The 20,490-nt window shown below is 44.6% G+C and overlaps 2 protein-coding genes across 3 annotated transcripts; both read left to right on the top strand.

Moving 5' to 3' along the window:
• Window positions 1-16,956: 16,956 nt before the first annotated feature.
• On the top strand, window positions 16,957-17,966 carry LOC117139928. 2 transcript variants are annotated; one of them, XM_033302613.1, is made up of 2 exons: window positions 16,957-17,076; window positions 17,133-17,966. In XM_033302613.1, the coding sequence occupies exons 1-2, from the start codon at window positions 17,064-17,066 to the stop codon at window positions 17,873-17,875; spliced, it is 756 nt and encodes a 251-aa protein (XP_033158504.1). In that variant the 5' UTR covers window positions 16,957-17,063; the 3' UTR covers window positions 17,876-17,966. The 2 variants fall into 2 exon arrangements, with proteins under 2 accessions (XP_033158504.1, XP_033158505.1); XM_033302614.1 differs by having other exon boundaries at window positions 17,129-17,966.
• Window positions 17,967-18,440: 474 nt separating this feature from the next.
• LOC117139923 lies at window positions 18,441-20,432 on the top strand. The gene is made up of 7 exons (XM_033302607.1): window positions 18,441-19,117; window positions 19,299-19,355; window positions 19,418-19,579; window positions 19,629-19,706; window positions 19,764-19,838; window positions 19,899-19,958; window positions 20,021-20,432. Exons 1-7 carry the CDS (start codon window positions 18,470-18,472, stop codon window positions 20,237-20,239), a joined length of 1,299 nt encoding a protein of 432 aa, XP_033158498.1. The 5' UTR covers window positions 18,441-18,469; the 3' UTR covers window positions 20,240-20,432.
• The last annotated feature ends 58 nt before the right edge of the window (window positions 20,433-20,490 follow it).

Below are 20,490 nucleotides of genomic sequence, written 5' to 3'. Positions count from 1 at the left end.
TATGAAACCTGGATCATGGGAAAAATTGCTTTGATTTAAGATCTCAAAACTTATAGATAATCACAAAATATAATATACTGCACGTCCTCTGATTACTTCTTAATTATTTACTTAGATAGAACATTCTTTGGGTCTGCAGCCCAACTAAATTAGTTGAACTAATTCTTTGCCCTTCTTCCGAAAACAATCTGCCAAAAGCTACTGTGAGTCCCGGTGACGGGGCTCCTGTTCAATGGCGAAATCGAAAAAGTGTTCTGGACAGGAAATGTGCCCCGTCCCCTCGAAGCGAAAAGAACAAGAGGCGCGACAGAAGCCCAAGGAGAATGCAAACATGAAACACGATAATTGAGCAGCGTGGAAAAATTGCCAAAGACGCGAAATGGACAAATACGAATTACAGTATCCAAATCAGTGTCTTCCTGCCCAGCGGCATTGGGCACAGAGCTCCACCTCAGCTCCACCATCCTCAGTCGCGATGCCCCAACTCCAGTGCCTCTGGATGGAAAGAGGGACGCGGACGGACCCTCTTCCCTCAGACCCAGCAATTTAGTATGTTGCGGCAGCTGCAAAATTCATTTGACAAAAGCACCGAGTGAAATCAAAACAAAAGGGTTGGCTGCCACACTAGCAGAAAAATTGCCAAGCTTTGAAATTGAAGTCTTAAGAGAGAGAACACTTCATTCCCAAAAAGATCTTATGCACGTAGAGTTGGTAATGGAAATATTCTCATAAGATACTGCTGTTTCAAATTAATTGAGCTTTGACTCCAAATTTTCCTCAGTGAAAAGAAAAGAGTCGGGGGAGATGCAAAGATCCAGGCAGGAGCAAAACCCAATCTCCGCCTGTCCTGAGCAGTGAAGGGAATTCAAATAACTTGGCGTTTAATTTATGGGAATGCGCGGTAGCCAAAGGAACTGAAGGAGCTCCTGGAGGAGGAGTCAGCAGCGGAGCACCAAGAAGCTGGACAGGAGGAGGCGATAAAAATATTTTGGCCCAAATTGAACTTTCCGTTTGGCGGCACGGCTCCTACTGCATTTTTATTAATCATGCGCGTAATTTATTTGGTCAGACTTTGCCAATTTCACCCAAAAATGGAAACTTCCTTTCGGTCCACGATGCGTTGGTCCTCGTATCTTTGAAGTGCCCCATGGACGCCCGAGGGCATCATCAAGCTTGCACATAATTTACATATTTTTACCACTCGCCGGCGCGCTAAATTGTCACAGGTGAAACGCATGCCGCAGATGGTGATGCATTTTATAAAGTGCAAAGAATGGAAGTAACATACAGTGCAGCCTCGGTAAGCAGTACCATGCAATGCTTCTCGTACACCAAGATCAATATGTAACTTCCCTACAAATCTAATTAATGTATTTTAATATTGTGTATTTTTCTAAAGAAATGCCACAACTATCTCAGGTCCCAATTTTTCGTCTCCTAATCTGTGCTTCGGGTTATAGGAGTCCATCTGTATCTTTCTCCTCTTGCAATTGAGTAGATTGCTAACTGCACTGTCACTCGTCGACGGTCCGTGTAATTTGTCTGCACTCGCTTATCAGGAGACCAAAAGACAGGCCGAAAGGCAAACCCAGCCAGCCAACCCAAAGCAAACCAAAACCGAGCCGAAAGCAGGCCCTGTCCAAAGATAATTTCAACTCGCTATCAAAGTCCCGGCAAGCAAACATTTGTCTCTGCCTGGTCAGCAGCAGAAATTCGAGTGGAGGCCAGGAGAAGGTCCACACCCAAGGACCACCGCCGCAGTGGGCTTATCTTATCGGTTGCATTCCCAATTCCAATGCCCCTACGCCGATGATGACTTGAACGATTGCCCATGGGACACTTGTTCCCAGGGTCTACAAATGGTGAGGAGGCCTGAGATAATGGAAGAGGAATGACTGTTAGCTAATTGTCTAGTTATCTCAGCGAGGGCAGATCTAAATGTGGTAAATGCAGGATTTCATTTCATTTCAAAATATACGTTAAAAACCATTCAATCCACCCTCTGCACTTGTCTCGCTATCCGTGCTGCACATGTCTCACATTTGTGTGTGCCTCATAATTTCCACTTTGCGTTGTCCTGTTTGCTGCTGGTGTGAAGCATTATCGCAGGTACTGAGTCACCGAAGATTCTGGTACCCCCACCTCTACTCGGTGAACCTCCATGTGAGCACAAATGCATCCGTGAGGTTCATGAATCCCAAAATCCACTTGAAGCGATGCCTTTGCACGTGTGCATCGTGTGGAAATCTCTGTTGACATTCCAGGAACCCCGTGACCTTTTGATATTCTGCCGACATAACCAACCGGGATTGGGTTTCGCATTACCCATATATATACATATATTCGTGGCCAGACTAAAATCACGTCGGTTCGCTTCCCTTCTTGAGGGATGTATTTTTGTTTGGCTTTAATAAGCGTTAAGTTGCCGGGATCACACAAAACTGATTAAGGACAAATTGTATGCACAAGGCGACTCAATTTTCCCTTTCCCACACGCACAAAGGATGCGGCTCCTGATCCTTGGCTCCCGATTTCACTGCGTATATAATGGTGGTGTCTTGATCCCGCCCCGAGGCTCTCGATCGGTTGCAACAAGTGTTCAAATTAATGAGCCAAAGATTTGTTAATTTTCGTGGCTCATTTCGGAAAGCAATGGAATGCACGCACGAGCACTGAAAGAAACTAGTATATTCTTACAAATATTTACATTATTTCCTAATATCTTTTCAATCGAAGAACCTTTGTATTCCGAACTAACCCTTTCACTTGTTCTATTGAATTTTGGTGGGAGTTGGATTTCAATCCATCCTTGGAACGTAATTTCTCCGAGTGCATTCGGGGCAATGGGCGTGCCATGCACGCATCACATTAATCGCCGGGCAGGGCAAACAAACCGCATAATGCCATCGCATCCCGGCTCCATTGCTCATCCTCATCCACACATCAGCCAGGGGCAAATGGACAAGCCTTTGCCTGCGAGCATATTAATGAGTTTTGAGTTTAGATTGAGGAATGCCACGCATATAGCATGCAGGGGGAGGGGGATTCCGAATCCGGGGACAGAGGTCGCGGACAAGTGCAGACTGCGCCTGAGATATGGAACTGGAATCTGAAGAGTGGCGATCCCGGCATGTGGTATTTCCCCGGGAATCGGGAATCGGGGGAATGGAGAATTTGAAATCGGGGATCGCTGGGGTCTGGGGTCGTCGTCTGCCGATCGGTGGTGGGTTTCAGGTTTATCGACGCACCGGAGGGGGCAGATTATCTCGCCACCGATGAGGCATTTAATTATTCCAATTTGGCGTGGCAGGCACTTGTCGATTGTTTGGTATTTCTCCACCTCCATTCCGATATTTTCCTTGAATTCCATTTACATGTTCCTTTGTTGCTTCGATTATGGTTTTGGTTTTGGTTCTGGTTCTGCTTCCTTGCAGCCCTTTTTTCTTTCATATCTTTATGTTCTTATGTAACCTGATTAAAAAACGCTGATCGCCAGCCCGTTTCAGGGAAACCGCCTTTCCCATTAATTATTATCAGGAGCCGAGGGCACTGGGCTCGCCTCGGAGTTCAGGGCAGTTCACGTTGATGTAATCGCGATGCACTCATCATCACCCAAGACATTTAAAATCGGAGCAAATATTTGGCCTGCATTAGGTCATCGTGGGCTGATAAAAAACATGAACCAAAAGCAAGCACAAATACTGGGTGCCCAACTTTTGACTCAAGTGCAACGCGTGAGTTGAGCAAACATGCACCCAAGCCGAACGAAAGTCGAACCTCAAGTCAGTTCATTCAAAGACCAAGACGTTTCGGTTGCCACAGGAAATGGGAGTGCATTCATGCCAGAAGTCGGGGTACGTCGTATTTTAGTACAGCGAAAGTCCCTGATAAGAAAAGTAATTCAAATGGTCCAAGGAGTGGCACAGTGGGGCAAACAGAACGTTTTATCAAAAACTAAGAAATCGATTCATAGCTTAATATAGTTTTTCGAACAACTGTGCTGTTCGGCTTACTTAAGAAGTTTAAAGAACATAGCATTTCTTCAAAGCAGCTAAGAGATGGATTATGATAGCAAGGCGAATTCTTCAACATTAAAGCAATTCTAAAGCAACTCTCTTATTTTTCATGGAGTGAACCCAGTGTGCATGCGCACTCCACATTGATCCAACATCAACAAGTGGATCCACGCACAGCGCTATCCAGAGTTTGAGTTGGACAAAGGTACATACTGGTATATAAATTTAAACTGCTGTTTGTACACTAGTCGGTTTGCCTTCGGTCGGGCGAATTATGAAGTGTCATGTTTGTCAAGACCGAATCCATGTCCATGGCAATATGAAGTATCGTGTTACGTCCACAAGAGTGTGCACTGTCTTTAAGGTTTTCAAAACGCTGTCGGTCGGTTTGTTTCTTTTTCCCAGGCCGCAGAACTTTCGAGTGAAAGAAACGAAAGATAGATTGTGGTGGACCCGGAGAAGTCACGTCGTGACCCCCAGTCGGGTAGCATTATGTTTTATGAACCTGAACCCGAAGTCTGTGACAGTTTTATGGTGCATTTCGATTGGGATTCCGATTCAGTCGGGCTCCATTTTAACACTTTACGAAATCGAATACAAGCCGCGTATTCATATGCATAATGTAATTCGAGATTTATTGTACGAGTATTGGGAACAGAACACCGCAGACCGAATTTAAATGCTGCTGAGCCCACATAAATGCCAACGGTTCGGCGTGTCCAATTTTCGGTGCGATTAACGCTCCAAGACCCCGAGCTCCGCCCGTCGCTCCTCCATGAGAAATTCAGAGCTTAATTGGATCGGCTTTGTTGGTATTATGTCGAGTGCGAGAGAGTGCGGATAATAGACGGGAAATTATGTTTTTATTGAAATAAATTAAGTGCACGTGCGCCTATGTGGGCCGTCTGTAAAAGTCCAGCTGGTTCAGTCGATCAATTGGCCATTCCCAAGACCCGGCGATGATAAGATGACAATTGCCATTGCTTGAGGGACAGAGAGGCTGGTAGAAACGGAAATGAATAGTTCCCCATGCCCCTATGGCGGCAGTGCAAATGTTAATCTAATCAAGTCCATATTCCTCCCTCAACAAAGAGCACTGCAATTCATAGAAACACTCGCGGGCGATGAGTCAAATTCAATAGATAGCATTGCTGGCGCCTGAGAAAATACATAAATTGACTTACTTCAAATAAACTGCAAGGTACGAGGTAATAATAATGCACCTCATAAAAGCAAGCAAATAAAATTTGTTGTTAGTAGACATTTTTCAGGAACCTTTCCAAGGCAACCGAATCCCAATTAACACATAAATCAATTTTAACTCAAGATCAAACTGTATTCAACTTCAGATTGAAAGTACAAAGGCAATATATCAATTTTCGGCCAATTTCAAATCCATGCTAATATGTATGCCTCATGTTTCGCCTTCGCATTCGCTCTTTCAAAACATTATTACCAACCCACATGTAAAACAGATCGGGTCAGCACAGCACACCTTCCCCACGGGCGAAATGCCGGGAAAATATGTCCGACACGAAATTTATTAAATAATATAAACAAAATGTGCGCCAAATTGCGTAGCCAAGCAGCCGTGTTGTTGCAGTGGGTGCCTTGTGTCGTGTGTCTTGTGTGTCTTGTCTGTGTGCAATAGTAATGCCAATATCCCACCTTAACGGTGGCCAAAATGGCAAAACGGCCAATGCAGTTTGCCTAGTTGGACATTAACAGGTCGTAAACCTTTTGGCACGACCAAACAAAAGACAGGCGCTGAAACCACTTGGCACCACTTCGTACTCCCACTCCTCGGGAATCCGAAATCCCAGAGCCACAAACACCCAATCCCCAATCCCCAATCCCGAAATCTGAGCCAAGCTCACCATGGCCATAACAATAACCAAACGCCGGCTCTGTCAAATAAGTCCCAAAATAGCAACGCAAATTTGACCAGAGACATAAATAAGTTTTATTGTTGCCACTCGGCCACCGAAGTCATTTTGTTTTTTTCTTCATTTTTGCTCGTTTTTTTCTATTTTTTTTGGCACTTGGGTGCGGGTGGTGGCCAAAACACATGGCCAACGGGCGCCAATGAAACCGCAGTGGAGTAGTGTACGACTTCTTTAAAGGGGGGCTACTTCGCTATTCTATTAGATTTCCAAATTGTTATTCCTTTTTTATGTCCTTCAAACTCGAGAGAATGTTAGTATAAGCCTAACGCATACCCCTTGATTACCCCCCTCTGGTTGGAGTTGGTGTGGAGCTTAGTCGACCGCGTGCTTTATTATTATTAAATATTACGTACCTTTGCTGTCCGTACATTTGTTTATTGGCCCGCTGCGGCGATCATGGCTAAAAGCAATCGTCATAATTGAATTCCAGCGGCGGGCGTTACTCCAGCCAGTTACCGCTAGGCGATCGCCCAGCCCCCTATATATATTTATCTGTAAATATGTATATATCCACTCATATATATATATATATATATTGATCTTCGGCGGTTGCGTGTTGCGGCGGCGCTGAGAATTTGATCGATTCGTTCGATTAGTTTGCGGAACATGCAATCGACACGCAGCATTCTCCTTCAATTGCTCGCCTCGGTTTCGGTTTCGATATGAAAAGCACAGCGAAAAAACGTTATCAATTCAAAACTCGATCAGAAATGAGTTTGGCATAAATAACAAACTGGCATCAGCAAAAAAAAAGAGACTATTACCACATACTGATCATGATTTTGCTCAGTGTGCCTGGGTTGTGGCTGAGCTGGGATCGTAATAGATAGATCGATCGCTGCTCCGGGTGCTGCTGATTCAATTTACTCCATTGCAGTTGGGCAATTGAAAATTGTCTTATTCGAACGCCGGACAGCTCGGCTTGGGTCAAATGACAACTGGTAATGTCGGACAATTAATATCGCCGCATGTACAGAGCAAGGTGTGACCACCGAGGGTCAGGCTGTTTGATTACTAGGAAATGCATAGTAAAGTTATGTTGTGACATCAGCCCATACAAGACATCAAGAGTCTATATCGGTATTGTAAATATTATCCAAACACAGCCATGAGATATATGGTCATGAACTTGCCATAGCAAAGAGTGATCTCAACTACACAAGTTCAGGTCCCGCTTTCTACTTTTGAGTGACATACAATCCAACCCACGAAGAAGTCAGACCCCTTTCCATCCTCGGAACCCATCGCCGAACAATGGTGGAGCCTAAATTACAATACCCCAGGCTGAATCTGCAGCCCACACACACGACACAAGTCACAAGACGACCTCTTTGAAACCGGCAACTGGAGCAACTGCAGCAACTGCAGCAGCCCATCAGCTTTTCCGCCTGACATCGACATGCCGCCAAGAGCTCGAGCTGGGGTGACCCCCGTTTTACAAGGCATTCAAAAGGAGATTTGAATATTTTAGGAGGCACACGGCGACATTTCAATGGACAACAAGTGCCACGCAGCTCCATGACGACAAATGGCAGAGAACCAAGCTGCTACACCGGGCGAAACAGTTGGAGTTGTTATTAAAACATTATTTTCAAGAAAGAATGTCAGCTTTACTCAATACAGGTGAAGCTACTACTACCACAAGTAATGTCGGACTATTTGGACTTATTTCTTATCATCCATGCGCTATTTAAAATGTTCTCCGAACACTTTGTTCTTGGTGTAATCCCGATCCCCGGGCTCTAACGCTGGATCTCCGGTTGGGGGTCTTTTGGTGGGGCGACCCGGTCTGCAGGTGGTCGTCGTACAACTCTATTTTTTATTTTGTCGCGCTCGCCGAAGTCGCCTTGCAGCGGTGGTCGCTCGTTTATTAGGCTGGCTCTTCTGGCTGGCCAGTGGCTACCAGGCGTCCAAGACCTGGACCTCCTAACTCCGAACCGAGGCACCGGCGTCTCGGCTTTGCATCGACATCGTGCATAGAATGCACCGCATACTTGCAGATACAGATGGCAGGCGGCGTATTGTATCTGTATCTGTATCTGGATCGGAGATCGTCTGCCGGTTGGCTGGTGGCTGCATTTTATGCACCTTTTGGTATGTTCATTGTGAATTTATTGGACTCGATTTTATCGCTCAAACAAATGTTGCATTTTACAAGTGGTTCAAGTGCCTGCCAACGTTAGCTTAAAGACGGCGCTTATTAATGAGCCGGGAGTTGGCCGCCAGTATCTGGTATCTGGAGCTTGGGGAGCGTGCAAAACTGGCGCTCGATGCCAGCGGGAGTTTTGGTCGAAGAGAACGGGCTGAGAGGGGAGTGCCGCCGTATCGCTTATTCCCGATAAGTCGGGCGCACATTCGTGGGCATTTGCCCAAGTTGCGCCAAACAAATTGCGGCCATCAGTCAGGGGTAGTCAGTCAGTCAGGCCGCACAATTAATATCGAATTAAGCCGCTGGCCAAAAAATTAGGCAAATCGCCGTTGTTGAGCCGCAAAAGCAGGAAATCCAACCAGATTCGCCAACAAAAACAGTTCAAAGTGTTTTAGAAATTTTAGCAATCACTATAATATCAATTAAATTGGGTAATAACCAAGTCAAAATGATTCGTACGGTATTAATAAAATATTGCTATAGCTTAAAGATTTTCACAAATTTGTTCAACATTTTTTCCCAATTACTTCAACGCTGGGTGAGAATACCTAAAGCCCAGAAAATTGCCTTAAGTGCTCGTTAGATTCCTCGTTAGACCTTTGCTTTCTGCTTCCAAATTACAGCTATCAATCAATTTGAACATGGCACAACTATCGAATTAACCCGCAATCGAAGGAAAATCAATAGCGATTCGATTCCCGCTTTTCCATTTCGGTGGACTCACGCAATGAACCATTGAACCAGGACACAATAAGGAGCACCTGCGATGATTAGGGGTAATCACAAGTGCTTAACACAAAAACCGCCAATACACTGACCAAAATGAGGTCTTAAATAATAAAATTTTGGTGTAATTAAAACAACATGATCCGTCTGAAGATTTTATAATCATAAAAATAACTATTTCTATGCAATTCTCTTGTATCTTTTCCATCGATAGACAGTCTTTTCAGCATTTTCAGTGCTTTCGATCGATATTGGTAATAACTTTCCTGTGTTTGCGGGCCCAAGACATCAATCAACCGAAATCGATTGGTCAATGGGTCATCATTTGACGCACTCGAGGCGGGTTCACTTGTCACTCGCAAGTGCTTCGAATGTCACCTAAAAGGGGGCGTTATACCACGAGTATACATTTGGGGGCGTGGCTGTGGGGCAGGCAAATTGCTGTCACAAGCGCCAAATTATGTGCACTCGCCCAGTGGCTCGGACTTAATCGAAGACGAACATCTAATTGACATAAAGCCGACATGCTAAACGACATCGACATCGGCCTCCGCTGGAGCTTATGGATGTAGCTAATGATGACTCTGTTGGTGCTGTTGCTGCTACAAAGTTGCTGCTGCTGCTGCTGCTGCTGTTGCTGCTGCGAACCAAGACGACGACGTCGCGTATCTCACATCTTTTGCCGATATTTATGGGCCCGGGTCGAAAGTTCAAATGCTGCCAACAACGAGCTGGCAGGAAAGAGCAAGACAGAGAGCTCGGTTTAATCAAGGCCCCTGCAAAGTCGATTAATTAGCGGCTCACGAGGCACGGCGGTGCATCGAACTGGCATCCAAAAACGTACACAGGTGCGAACCTGCGGATTCTCTGGACTCGAGTGAAAGGTGGCTAGAAGCTTCGGCTTTTTGGCCCTCGGCCATGTCAAACTGGACAGACGCCCATCAAGCAAACTGAAATGAGGAAAAAGAGAAGGAAAATAGCACCTGACAGCCAAGCCGCAGCCGTCAACAATATCCATCTGAAAGAGGTCATAAAGCAAACAGTTTAAGGTGAAAGGTGCTCCGCGGACATGCAACATGCAACTCTGCCAGACTCGACCAACAGAAATGCAGAGGATAAAGGTTAATTTCCGACATCGAAGGTGGAAATACCCTTGCGTTCTTTCTATATAACTTTGGGGAGTACATGTCCTTAGAATTGTCCATGAAGAGTATCGTAGGGATTGCTTTCATCTTAGGAGTTTGAACCCTTTACCCTTTTGCGAAAAGGGTTATACCTTCTGCGGGGCCATAAAAATCGCTGTGAAAGAAATATGTCTGAAAATGGCTTGGCTATAATTAATTTGCCGAGCGGGCTGTGTTGGTGTATTGCTGTTATTGCTGCTGGCAGCAAAATCAAAAAAGTCACTTATGACTGACACTTTGCATATGAGGCGGTAAAGTTACCCCTCCCCCCACCGTTCCCCGCCCCACAGCCACCTGTGGCGCGGACTGCAGATGAAGATGACTACCCAGACATGCAGTGACTTATGATTTTTCAGTGGAATCTTCGCTCTTTTTTTCGCCAGCCCCTTCGATGATTTACAGAAAAAGTTACGAGCGTTTGATTTACGATCGAGGGAGAGGCAGGCTCCGCGGCTTCAAGAGTTTCGGGGCGTACTGCCGCTGATGGATTTGTCAAGTTTGTGGGTCAAGAGTTGCTACTTTGCTGCCGGGGCGCTGCACTGTGCATTTCCGCCAGCCGATGATTACTCAAAATCGCGGCTCTGGCGAAAATTCGCAGCCGCAGTGAGCACAGGCGGCAACTAATTGCGACAACTGCCGCCGCCAGCAGCTGACAAAAAGATTTAGCATTCTTGCAGAGGGAAAAACCAGTTGTATGGCTGAAAAAGCCAGACGCAGCCGCTGATTGACTGTCAGATGACCTAATGACCCCCGCCGCAAAATAAACTCTCGGGTGTGACAAGGTGTCGATTCAGTGGAATAGGTGCAGAAGCCACATGTCTACAGATTGACTAGACTAGATTGGCCAACGAACTAAGATCGATCGAGAAGTTTCGCCGAACATGAATCTTATTCATTAGGACATAAGATAAGATCTTCTATACTTTCTAAATAGAAACATCAACTGTCTTGGCCGTTTGGAAGAGGTTGTCCACACGTTCCCGTGTTAACTGTTTGGCCACGACATCGCTCATGCGACTTGAATGTCACTGGCAGGCAATTAAAATACTTCAACATTGTTTTCCATTTGTGTTTATCTGTGTCGCCCTATGACCGAAGACAAGAATGTTGCCTGCATGTTGGCCAGAGTTGCGGGCCAACAACACCCCACCTGTGTTTTCCATTTGAGCGTTTTGTTTTCTTACCCATGCATGTATGCATGTATTTCCCGCACTTTGCTGGCCGGCTTTTGGCATGCGACCTGATGCCGAGGAGCTGGCTCTCTAGAGAGCCCGTAAATCATTCGCCGGCCACAGCGGACAACAACTTGTCATCGGCTCATGGAGTACGGAATACGGGGATTCAGATTCGGATTCGGATTTGGAGTGGGGTCTCGAGTGGATCGAGTGGCGATCGGGAGTTCGAGAGGCGGCTGCACTCGCGATTTTGGACCAGTCATGGCTCAGGTTGCATATAAATGGAGCTTAATGAGCTCGTGCCAAATAGAATTGTCAGCGGGCTAACTGCAAGCAGAGAGAAAAATAATGCTATTAGCATGCCACTAAGACTATAAGTAAATAAAACGGTATCTAAAAATGGTGCATGATTCCACTCCAACTAAATACGTATGTCTTATATATAAAATATATACAATGTATATAAAATTCCACATTTTTTTCGTCTGCATGTTCGTGTTGCACTCAAATTGCTGTAAGAATTCCGCAATTTAGCGGTTTTATGGCCGCGCTTTTGATTCGATCACGAACTTATAAAGTAAACACATATTTCTGCCGCAGCCAAATATGGTGAAACGCAGATTTCTTCTTGCGAAGGGGGCGCGGCAGGTGCAGATTCATTTCGGCTTTCCCACGCGCCTAGAGGCGATTTTCGCCCAAGGGGAGGAATATCGGAGGGGCCATTGTTTTGTGTGCAATCTGCCATCTTGGCCGTCGGTCCACACTAACAAGCTGCCGAACGGTCCGCAGTTGCACCTTTATTATTTTTAATTGGACTGATTTCCCGCTACAGATACATTTGTATCTGCGCGTGCGCAGCGTTGACATATGGCATCCACGCCGCAGTCCATCCAGCTCCAATCCAATCATCCTAGGCCATCACCCATCGACGTTCGCTGAACAAGACGCGACTGTACGGGTACGGCTGGCAGCTGGGATCGCGGCACCAGGATCAGGATCGGAGTCATCTTGACCAGCTGTGTGGCTCCTTGCGTCGCGACCAGGAGGCCAAGGGTTGTCGTTTTCGGTCGGGGTTGTCAGGGTTGTGCCGCGAACTTTTCCCACGATTGCGTCAACATCAGCTGCACTTTTGCGCGCTGTTTTCATCGACTACAGTGGGAAAAAATATATCAATACAGTAAGCAATATGTTTGTCAAGCCAAAAATATATTTGAGGATAATGGGCATCACATTTATAAACATCTTACGAAATTTATCAAACCTAAAATTGTAACATATTTTGTTGCATACTTATACATCTTTACAATCGATATCAAAGTTAGTTCTCGTTTTCCCTTGAAAAATGTTGATTTAAATTCGTTGTTTATACTTTAAATTGCCCATATTCGTACCAGTGTGCGCTATTTGATTTCTTTTTTTCGCGATTGTTTTTTGCGCCGCCCGGTGAGTCCTGACTAGCGTCCTTGGGGTAGAAGAAGACAGAGAGCTGCCGCCAGGGACTGTGGCAAAGCGGCAACCTCAATTAGGGGTTGTCATCTGGCCGGATCTCGATAAAGCAGCCGCTGACATACTGCGACATTGTGACGTCACAATGTGATTCACCGCATTGTTATTCCCAGATATTTGCATTCATCCGAGGCCCAGGTGTTTAGAGGCAGGACTCGACGCCTTCCAGTCAGCGAACACCTTTGTCCTCCGCTTGACTTCCCATGAAGGATCCCCTGCTCATCGGCGGAGAAACGCCCCGAAATGGGTGTGCTATTTTACCCTGTGGGTAGAAGCCATGGCTTAGGCCTTGATTATGTGGGCTTATTGTTATTATTGATTGCTGGCGGGGATCGCAAAAATATTAAACGATTAAGCTTGTTAAGATCCATGAGAATCAGCTTCTAAATAGTGTGCTTCCACAAGAATATGGCGGTCAGAGATATAAGTTATGAAATATTTGTTGTTTAGTTTCAAAGATTATTAATTGTATGGTCTAAACAATTCAGCTAAAGTTGAAGCTTTAAATAAAGCCCCCTGTAGCTTCCCTAGTGTCATCAATCAGCTTTAAATTTCTAATTTAATTTTAATTTCACATATCATCTGCATTATTCAATGGCCTGGGTAAATAGATTAATTTATGGCCATCCGTCAGGCCGAAGATCAGCCAAAACTGTCATCGATCTTTCTCCGATTTTCTCCGCGAAAAAAACTGTCAAACGGCAGCTACACTGCCGAGTTGTTAATCAGCCGAATCAAAAGTGTGCCAGCCATTTAGACATTGTAGTCGGCTCAAGGATTTTGACAGCTAAGCTGACATGCAGAAAAGCGAGGGGCCAGCAAGAAACAAATCCATAAGTCAGCCGTAGATGGAGATGCAGGGAACACATGTCGGGTGTCTCGCAGTTCCACGAGTATATTGTATGACTGACTGGCAACCAACCAGGTGAATATGGCAAGCTCAAGCCCAGTGCTCAAAATGCAATGAAACAATCAATCAAAGCGCTGAAAGAGGCTTGTCGAGCAGATCGGAGCACGGAGCATAAGGCTACGGGAGGGAGCTGCAGCTCCGAGATCCACGAGAGCTGCATATATGTATGTAGTAATGGGCCTGGCCGACCGTCTAACGGTGGAACTGCGCACAAAAGGCACAAAATCAAATTACCGGCAATGATTAATCAATCAGCACGGGCACTGTGCTTTTCTGAGATACAGCAAGCGAATATCAATCTCAAACATCCCATTCCAATCTATGCACTTATGCTGGCTATACACTTTTGTCAAACATTCATTTAATACCTTTGAACATTACACTTATACAACACGCATTGATTATTTAAATATGTGTTTTTTCTTGTCTGTTGGTGAAATGTCCATTAGTCAACTGATTTCAAACGGACCACGGCAAACTCAGCGTTTGTATACCCCCGATTTTTCCGGTGTGGTCATAAAGCCACCGCATGAACACGATCTTTGCCGCTGGCCTCGTCTGGACCCGCTGATTGTGGGTGTGTGTGCGGGTGAGTGTGTGTGCTGGCCAAGTGGGTGCGTTCTCGCAGCTGGATACCCGACGTCCAAGTCCACGTCCAAATCCAAGTCCAAATCAGAGCCGAACTGCCAGCAATCACGATCCGAGCCAAGCCAAAGATACATACGGCAGCACACACCTGCGAACTCTCACTGCCCGCATTCCCCTGGCCACTCCCCCCAACACATGCCACACTGTCCCACGAAAGCCCCCAGCTCCAGCACCATCCCATGCTCCATAGAGCGGGCCCATTCCGTATCCATGCCCATCCCGTATCCACGTGTGCGTTCTGGCCGCCGTCTGGCAATTGGCAGTACCAATACCCAATACCCAATAACCGATACCAAAACCAAATGCAACTCCAAATCAATGCTCCTTGTGGCGGCGGCTTCTTCCCAAAAAAGGTTTGTGCTCAGCGATCGTGCCAAAAATGGGTTTGCAACTGGAATTCGCTTTTAGCCAAGCAACATACTCGAACGTGTGGGGACCAGGTCCAGCATCTCAGATCCTGCTCCGGCACCAACTAATGCACTCCAAGAAAATGTGGCATTCTTACCTCAAATATTTCAACAGAGAGAGAGGCTATTTCACAGTGATTCTACAAGGGAACTCTCTGATTTCTGCGCACACAGGCTCGCTTTTCTTCGAGTGTAAGGCCTCTGGCCGATCTGCCAAACTGCCAAGTGCAGGTGGCGATTGGCCAAGACCAAAACCAAAACGTCGATCGAGAGACCAGCTGGTGTGAACAGCTAGAAAGTTTTAGTGCCTTACCCCTCATCCATCTATAATCCAATCATTTGGTCCTCAGATCGTGAGAATCGGTGCGGCAGTGCGAAATTTATTTGTGTGCTGACCAAAAACAAATGCTGCATGATTTCAATTTATGGCCATCTAATGAAAATTTGACAAATAGCAAATGGGTAGGCTCTGGATTCGGGGCCAATAACATACATCATGATCATTTCGCTGGCGAAAACTTTGACTTCCGTCAATTGATTGAAATGCCTGGGCCCAGATGCATGCAGTCACAGTCCCGATCCCGATCCCGATCTCGGTCCGGATCTCAATCCGAATCCCAAGGAAATCGCAGATCTCGAGCAGTCTGTCAAAGTCCCCGCTGCTCCGATTTATGTCTGCTCGATTGGAGGCAAAGTCGTGACCCGCGAGCATTGAACTCCCAGTGAACCGATCTGGTCTACTGTGGAACTCGGATAATTTGGATTTCGCTTAGGACTTGCACAGAGAAAAATGAATATCCTGAAAGGAGCTACATATTTCACAGTCATATCGTAGACCTAAGTTATAGTCCGATTATTTTCAGTGCTTGGGTGAGATGTAAGCCATAAAAGAACAGCTCACCAGTCAGTTGTTCAACGATCTCACCTTGGCTTCCACGGTGCAACTAACTGCGCGACTTGAGGACTTGGGGCCCAAAGGCAGCGCCACACATTTAAGCGAAATGAATTTGAAGTCCGCCTGCACGAAGTGCAATTTCCAAGCAGTCGGCCCGAAAGCCTTATTACTGTGGGAGCTGTTCAACATAATGAAGCCATTGCCATGGGCAGACCGTCAAAATATACAGGGTCCAAAGCGGCCCCGAACCATTGTCAATCATATTCGAGAGTCTATTTTCCCACATTGCATGCCCCACTGATCGCCTTTTGGTCCAACTCTTCATGGGAAAATCAGTGAGCTGGCTTCGCCTAGTTGCGCAACAATTATTTGGCTCTGGTTTCGGACCTTTATTTGTAAGGGTCGTCTGTAGGGTCGGTCCACACACCTTATACGCGGTTGCGCTCCGTTGAATCCCCTACCAAAACATTGTTTAAAGTCACATTCTGGGGTTGCAACTACTGCTTTACGTACTACCGAGTTAGCCCTTCACGGTTATTATCTAGGCCAAAACGGAAGTGCGCTTCTTGAGATATTCTAACCAAGTTTTTCACACATCCACCTCGGTGCGCAGGTGTTTCTAGGAAAAGTGCCAATTGTGCATATGTAAGTAAATTCCCTTTTTATTTGTAGCGGAAATTAAATTTAGGACACGCTCGATTGGGTAGATACGAAAAATTGGGCATAGACTCCACGATAGGACTTAACCTTTTTGAGTAACTTTTTCGTTATCTAAAACTTGCAGATACGTTTATAAAAGCTTATAATAGCAAGCCCCGGTTATCTTATATAATTTGCTTTACAAATTTATTAATATAAAAATCAATATCTGTGTTTCGGACAGTTTTTTACTGTGTATACTCGAGTGTACGGTAGCCGGTTATTTTACATGTTATTTACAGGTTATTTACATACTGCGCCCCTGTCGACGAACTGTTCGGGCGACACCTAGCGTCTGTAAATGAAAGTAGCATTGCCGGTAGATGGCAGCACAGTAAAAGTTATGTGCTTATTTTTAGTGTAGGTCCATTTCAATATTAACTTTCTATTATTAAGTTTTGGAAGGTCTCGACCTGCGGCAAGTACTTACTAAATCCTTACTGCGAGACTTTTAAATTCAAAAACTACATAATGGCAATTAAATCGGACTCGCAAGAAACCCGCTTGATGAGCTAAGATGAGTATTTATATAAGATATAAAAAATAAATGTTCCCTCCGAAAGCGAGTATTAACATAGAAAGCTAGAATACTGCAATACTCGTTAAGTTAATAAATCAATTTTTAGAAAACGAAAGAATATTCCCATCCTTGTTTCGTGCCACCTTTTCGATAGTTATCGATAGAGAAAAATCGAAACACAGATGCTTGGATCATGATACCTTTCCCTTACGCCGTCTGAAAAAAACAAGCAGCCTGGGAAACAAAAATATTTCGTCGTCAAATAAGTAGCTGTTGTAATCAATGGATACAAAGTGTAAGTTAAAAACGTAAATTCAAGAAGAAAACTAATTTATACTCACAATAAGCCAGCTTACGAAAGGAAGTGGTGTACATCCAACACCCGACTTTTACTGTCCCTTTACAATGAACGCCAAGCTGATTTTCGGGATCCGAAAAAAAAGATCAAGGACATTTGGGGGGAAATGGTCGTTGCCCTTGAAAGCCGGGGAATGACAGATATCGATGCCATTCAGCTGGATCGAAAATTTAGGAACCTGAAGAAGACCTACTACAGCATAAGGAGCAAACTCCTGGCGAAGGTACCGCATTTCCATCCGGACTGGCAGTTCTACGACGAGATGTCCGAAATTCTGAAGGATGAGCCCGTCCCACCGCCGAAGGAACTTTCCATCAATAATTACGATGCTGTGGTCAGTGTGGGGACCGGTATCCAGAAAGGCAGGATGCTGTCTATGGGCACCACTGTCAGCACAGTTATTCCCCGGCAAATTCGTACGTATCGCAAACGAAAGCAGCCATTGGATGATGTTGATATCAAGATCCAGAAGGACTACGAAGTGCCAACGGATCTGCAGCGGGATGTGGACCAATTCGCTGTTATTAATGCCGCCGAACCCAATACTAATGATTCGTCCGAGTCCGCTGACGAGATCTCCATCAGCAACGCCGATGAGGCAATGAGACACCTAAGAGCACTCCAAGAGTACGCCATGATCCACGATAATTTCCGGGCCATAGGACTGCTAATACAGGCGGAGCACGCCATTCAATATCCAGCCCAAATCAAAGACTTCGAGGTGGATCAAACGTAGTGTCCTTATAAGATAGTACGCAATTTACTGGAAAAGCAATGATAAGATTAGGCACGCTGCTAATTTATACCTCTAATATATTATTATTATTATTAATATTATATAATATATGTTTATACTTTAATTTACTTTATTTAATTATGGTTCATGCACTTGCTAACACCACTGAAAAATGAATCTGGTTCTGAACAAATCTGTCTTGGATATTGGCTAGAATATTGCGCTGTGGCAATACCGTTCTCTAAAACCTATAGTTAGGACAATCTTTAGGAATTTCACAGGAAAAGCGAAGATTTCTGAAATCTTACTAGTATTTTGAAGAGGAACAAAGTGAATCCTGCCGAGATAAAGGAGAATCTGAAAGCAATAAGGTCTTCGGAATTGACAAAAACCAAGAAATCTGGCAGCACCAATATGACACTAAAGGTTTAACAAAAGACCTTCAGTTGCAAAAAATAGAAAATTAAAACATAATTAACAAGAAATAACTAGGATCTTGAAAACATGTAATTCAGGTTTTAAAAGTTATAATATTATGCAATAATGATCAAATGAAGCAAAACTTTATCGATAACTTCGAAATGGCAACACTAAATGCCTCAGATGGGCAATACCAATGCGGTCTCCAAAAAATATTGTGGAAGTCTAAGTTTTGTTAATGTTATGGAAAATAAATCCATTTTACCGGACAACCTGCAGTCCCGGGTATTTGCACTGGGTCCTGCCCCGCCAGGATTTCGACCCCCGGATGCTGCCGCCTTTGTCACAGCGGAGTCAAATCTTAGTAATGCCATCCGCTACCTTAAAGATGCCCATGGCGAGCTCGATCAGTTGCGCGCCGTCATCCAGAGGGAGAGGAATAACTCGAAGCGTACGTCCTACAAGGCGCAGTCCATGACGCTTGCCATTCAAGTGATACGTTTCAAAGGACTTGTTGCTAAGTACAGGGACATTCTGATTGACCTGCAGGATGCCGAAATCTTCAAGGTCAAGCAGTACTTAGAGCAAATGGAGGAGATGCTCTCCGAGGTTAACATCCGTCTGGCCTCCATGAGGACCAAAATCCAGGCGAAGACCGATCCCACACAACGCGAGTTTCATGTGGAAAGCTCCTTCTACCTGGTTCAGAAACAGCACAAGACCAAGGGACTCTGCGAGCGGTGGCGGGATCGCCTGGACGAGCTGACGAAGGCCAGGATGGACAAAACTGGGCAACTTACTGAGAATCGAAAGCTGATCAATGTAAGGCCCATTACAAAAGAACTTTTACATTTTTTCATTGCACTTCCATTCTCTGAGTAACGGGGATTTGATAGTCTGTTCTATAGCATTATCTATTCTAATCTAATATCCATCCATGTTTTCACACAAACTCCAATCGAATTCTGTTCGATTTTCGACTGAACTCGATGTGCATTTTTAGAAACCTAAAAAAATATTATATGCAGAAACATACAAGTGTAAGGAAGCTATAAACTCGGTGAGTATAGGCAAACATATGAAGGATAAGTTAAATGCTAGTAAATATAAAACTAATCCTAGAAACAAAGCGGTCTAATTAAAATGGGATGTAAAAGGTGTGCATACCTAAGAAAGGTGACTAAGAATCGTCCATCAAAACTTTGTAAAGTGTGTAAAAAATGGGCTGATGATGAAAAGGCAAAAGCGGCAGGAAATAAGAAAACCAACAAAACGCCAGAAATGGTAGGACACTATTATAAAGTCACAACATAAATTAATACTATTATTGCAGGCGAAGTCGAAGAAATTAGAAGTACGCGTGCGTACGGATTCTGCTTCAGAAGAAGCTATAATTAAAATAGAGATAGAGGTGGGTTCGTACTATTAGATCATCAGTATCATTAGTACTTATTATTAATTTTCTTAGCATGGTGGATTTACCGATGAAGAGGAAGTTAGGTCATTGGAAATGGAAACGAGCTCAAAAGATGAGATTAAGGAGGTTAGTTGTTCCTTCAACCTGAAAAGAGATTTTTCCTTAATTTTCGAAAGTCTTTTTTAGACTTCCGAGTTAAATCCCTGCATCGTTGCTGTTAAATCTCACGCAACGACAGTAGTTAAGGTGAGTAAACAGGTCCTCGGACTCTAAACGAACTTACGTAAAGATAAATTCCTCAATGACAGGAGGAAAATGAGACTAGTCAAGAAGAGGTGGACCCCAAAGTAGTTGCTTCCTTACAAAATTCGCTGAAATGCATCGACAGTAAAAATATGGCCTTGGCTTACTTGAAGGTCTTACAGGAGTACGTCATGTTAAATGACAACTATCGCGCCATTGGACTACTCACTGAAGTTGAAAAATCAGTCGTAAATCCGCCTCAGAACGAGGATTTCGATCTATGATCTTATTGCGCCACAAAAATTACAGTTTAGTTTTTACCTGTAATCTACAATCAAAATGTTGGTGTGTCCTGCCTTTGAGAGTCAAGACCCAAAATGTGTAAATAATTGTAATATGCGAAAAGAGTTTATAGAGTGTATTAACCAACAGGGCCCCATTTAAATGTGGTAAATAAACGTTAAATGAAGCACTAGATATTATTTATGCATATCAAACCAGTTTCAGCACAGATTAGGTGGTAATGCGATTTGTG

This window comes from Drosophila mauritiana, chromosome 3L (assembly GCF_004382145.1).
Source record: "Drosophila mauritiana strain mau12 chromosome 3L, ASM438214v1, whole genome shotgun sequence".
Lineage (NCBI taxonomy): Eukaryota > Metazoa > Arthropoda > Insecta > Diptera > Drosophilidae > Drosophila > Drosophila mauritiana.
Note: the sequence above shows the minus strand (reverse complement) of the source record. Positions and strands in the feature narration are given on the sequence as shown.

What these genes read in the sequence shown, in the direction of transcription:
- LOC117139923 (XM_033302607.1), top strand. Translation starts at nt 18,470, where the DNA reads ATGCCTCAGATGGGCAATACCAATGCGGTCTCCAAAAAATATTGTGGA. An exon ending in TAATTAAAATAGAGATAGAG is followed by an intron (nt 19,707 to 19,763) that starts GTGGGTTCGTAC and finishes TAATTTTCTTAG; the next exon opens with CATGGTGGATTTACCGATGA. An exon ending in CAAAAGATGAGATTAAGGAG is followed by an intron (nt 19,839 to 19,898) that starts GTTAGTTGTTCC and finishes AGTCTTTTTTAG; the next exon opens with ACTTCCGAGTTAAATCCCTG.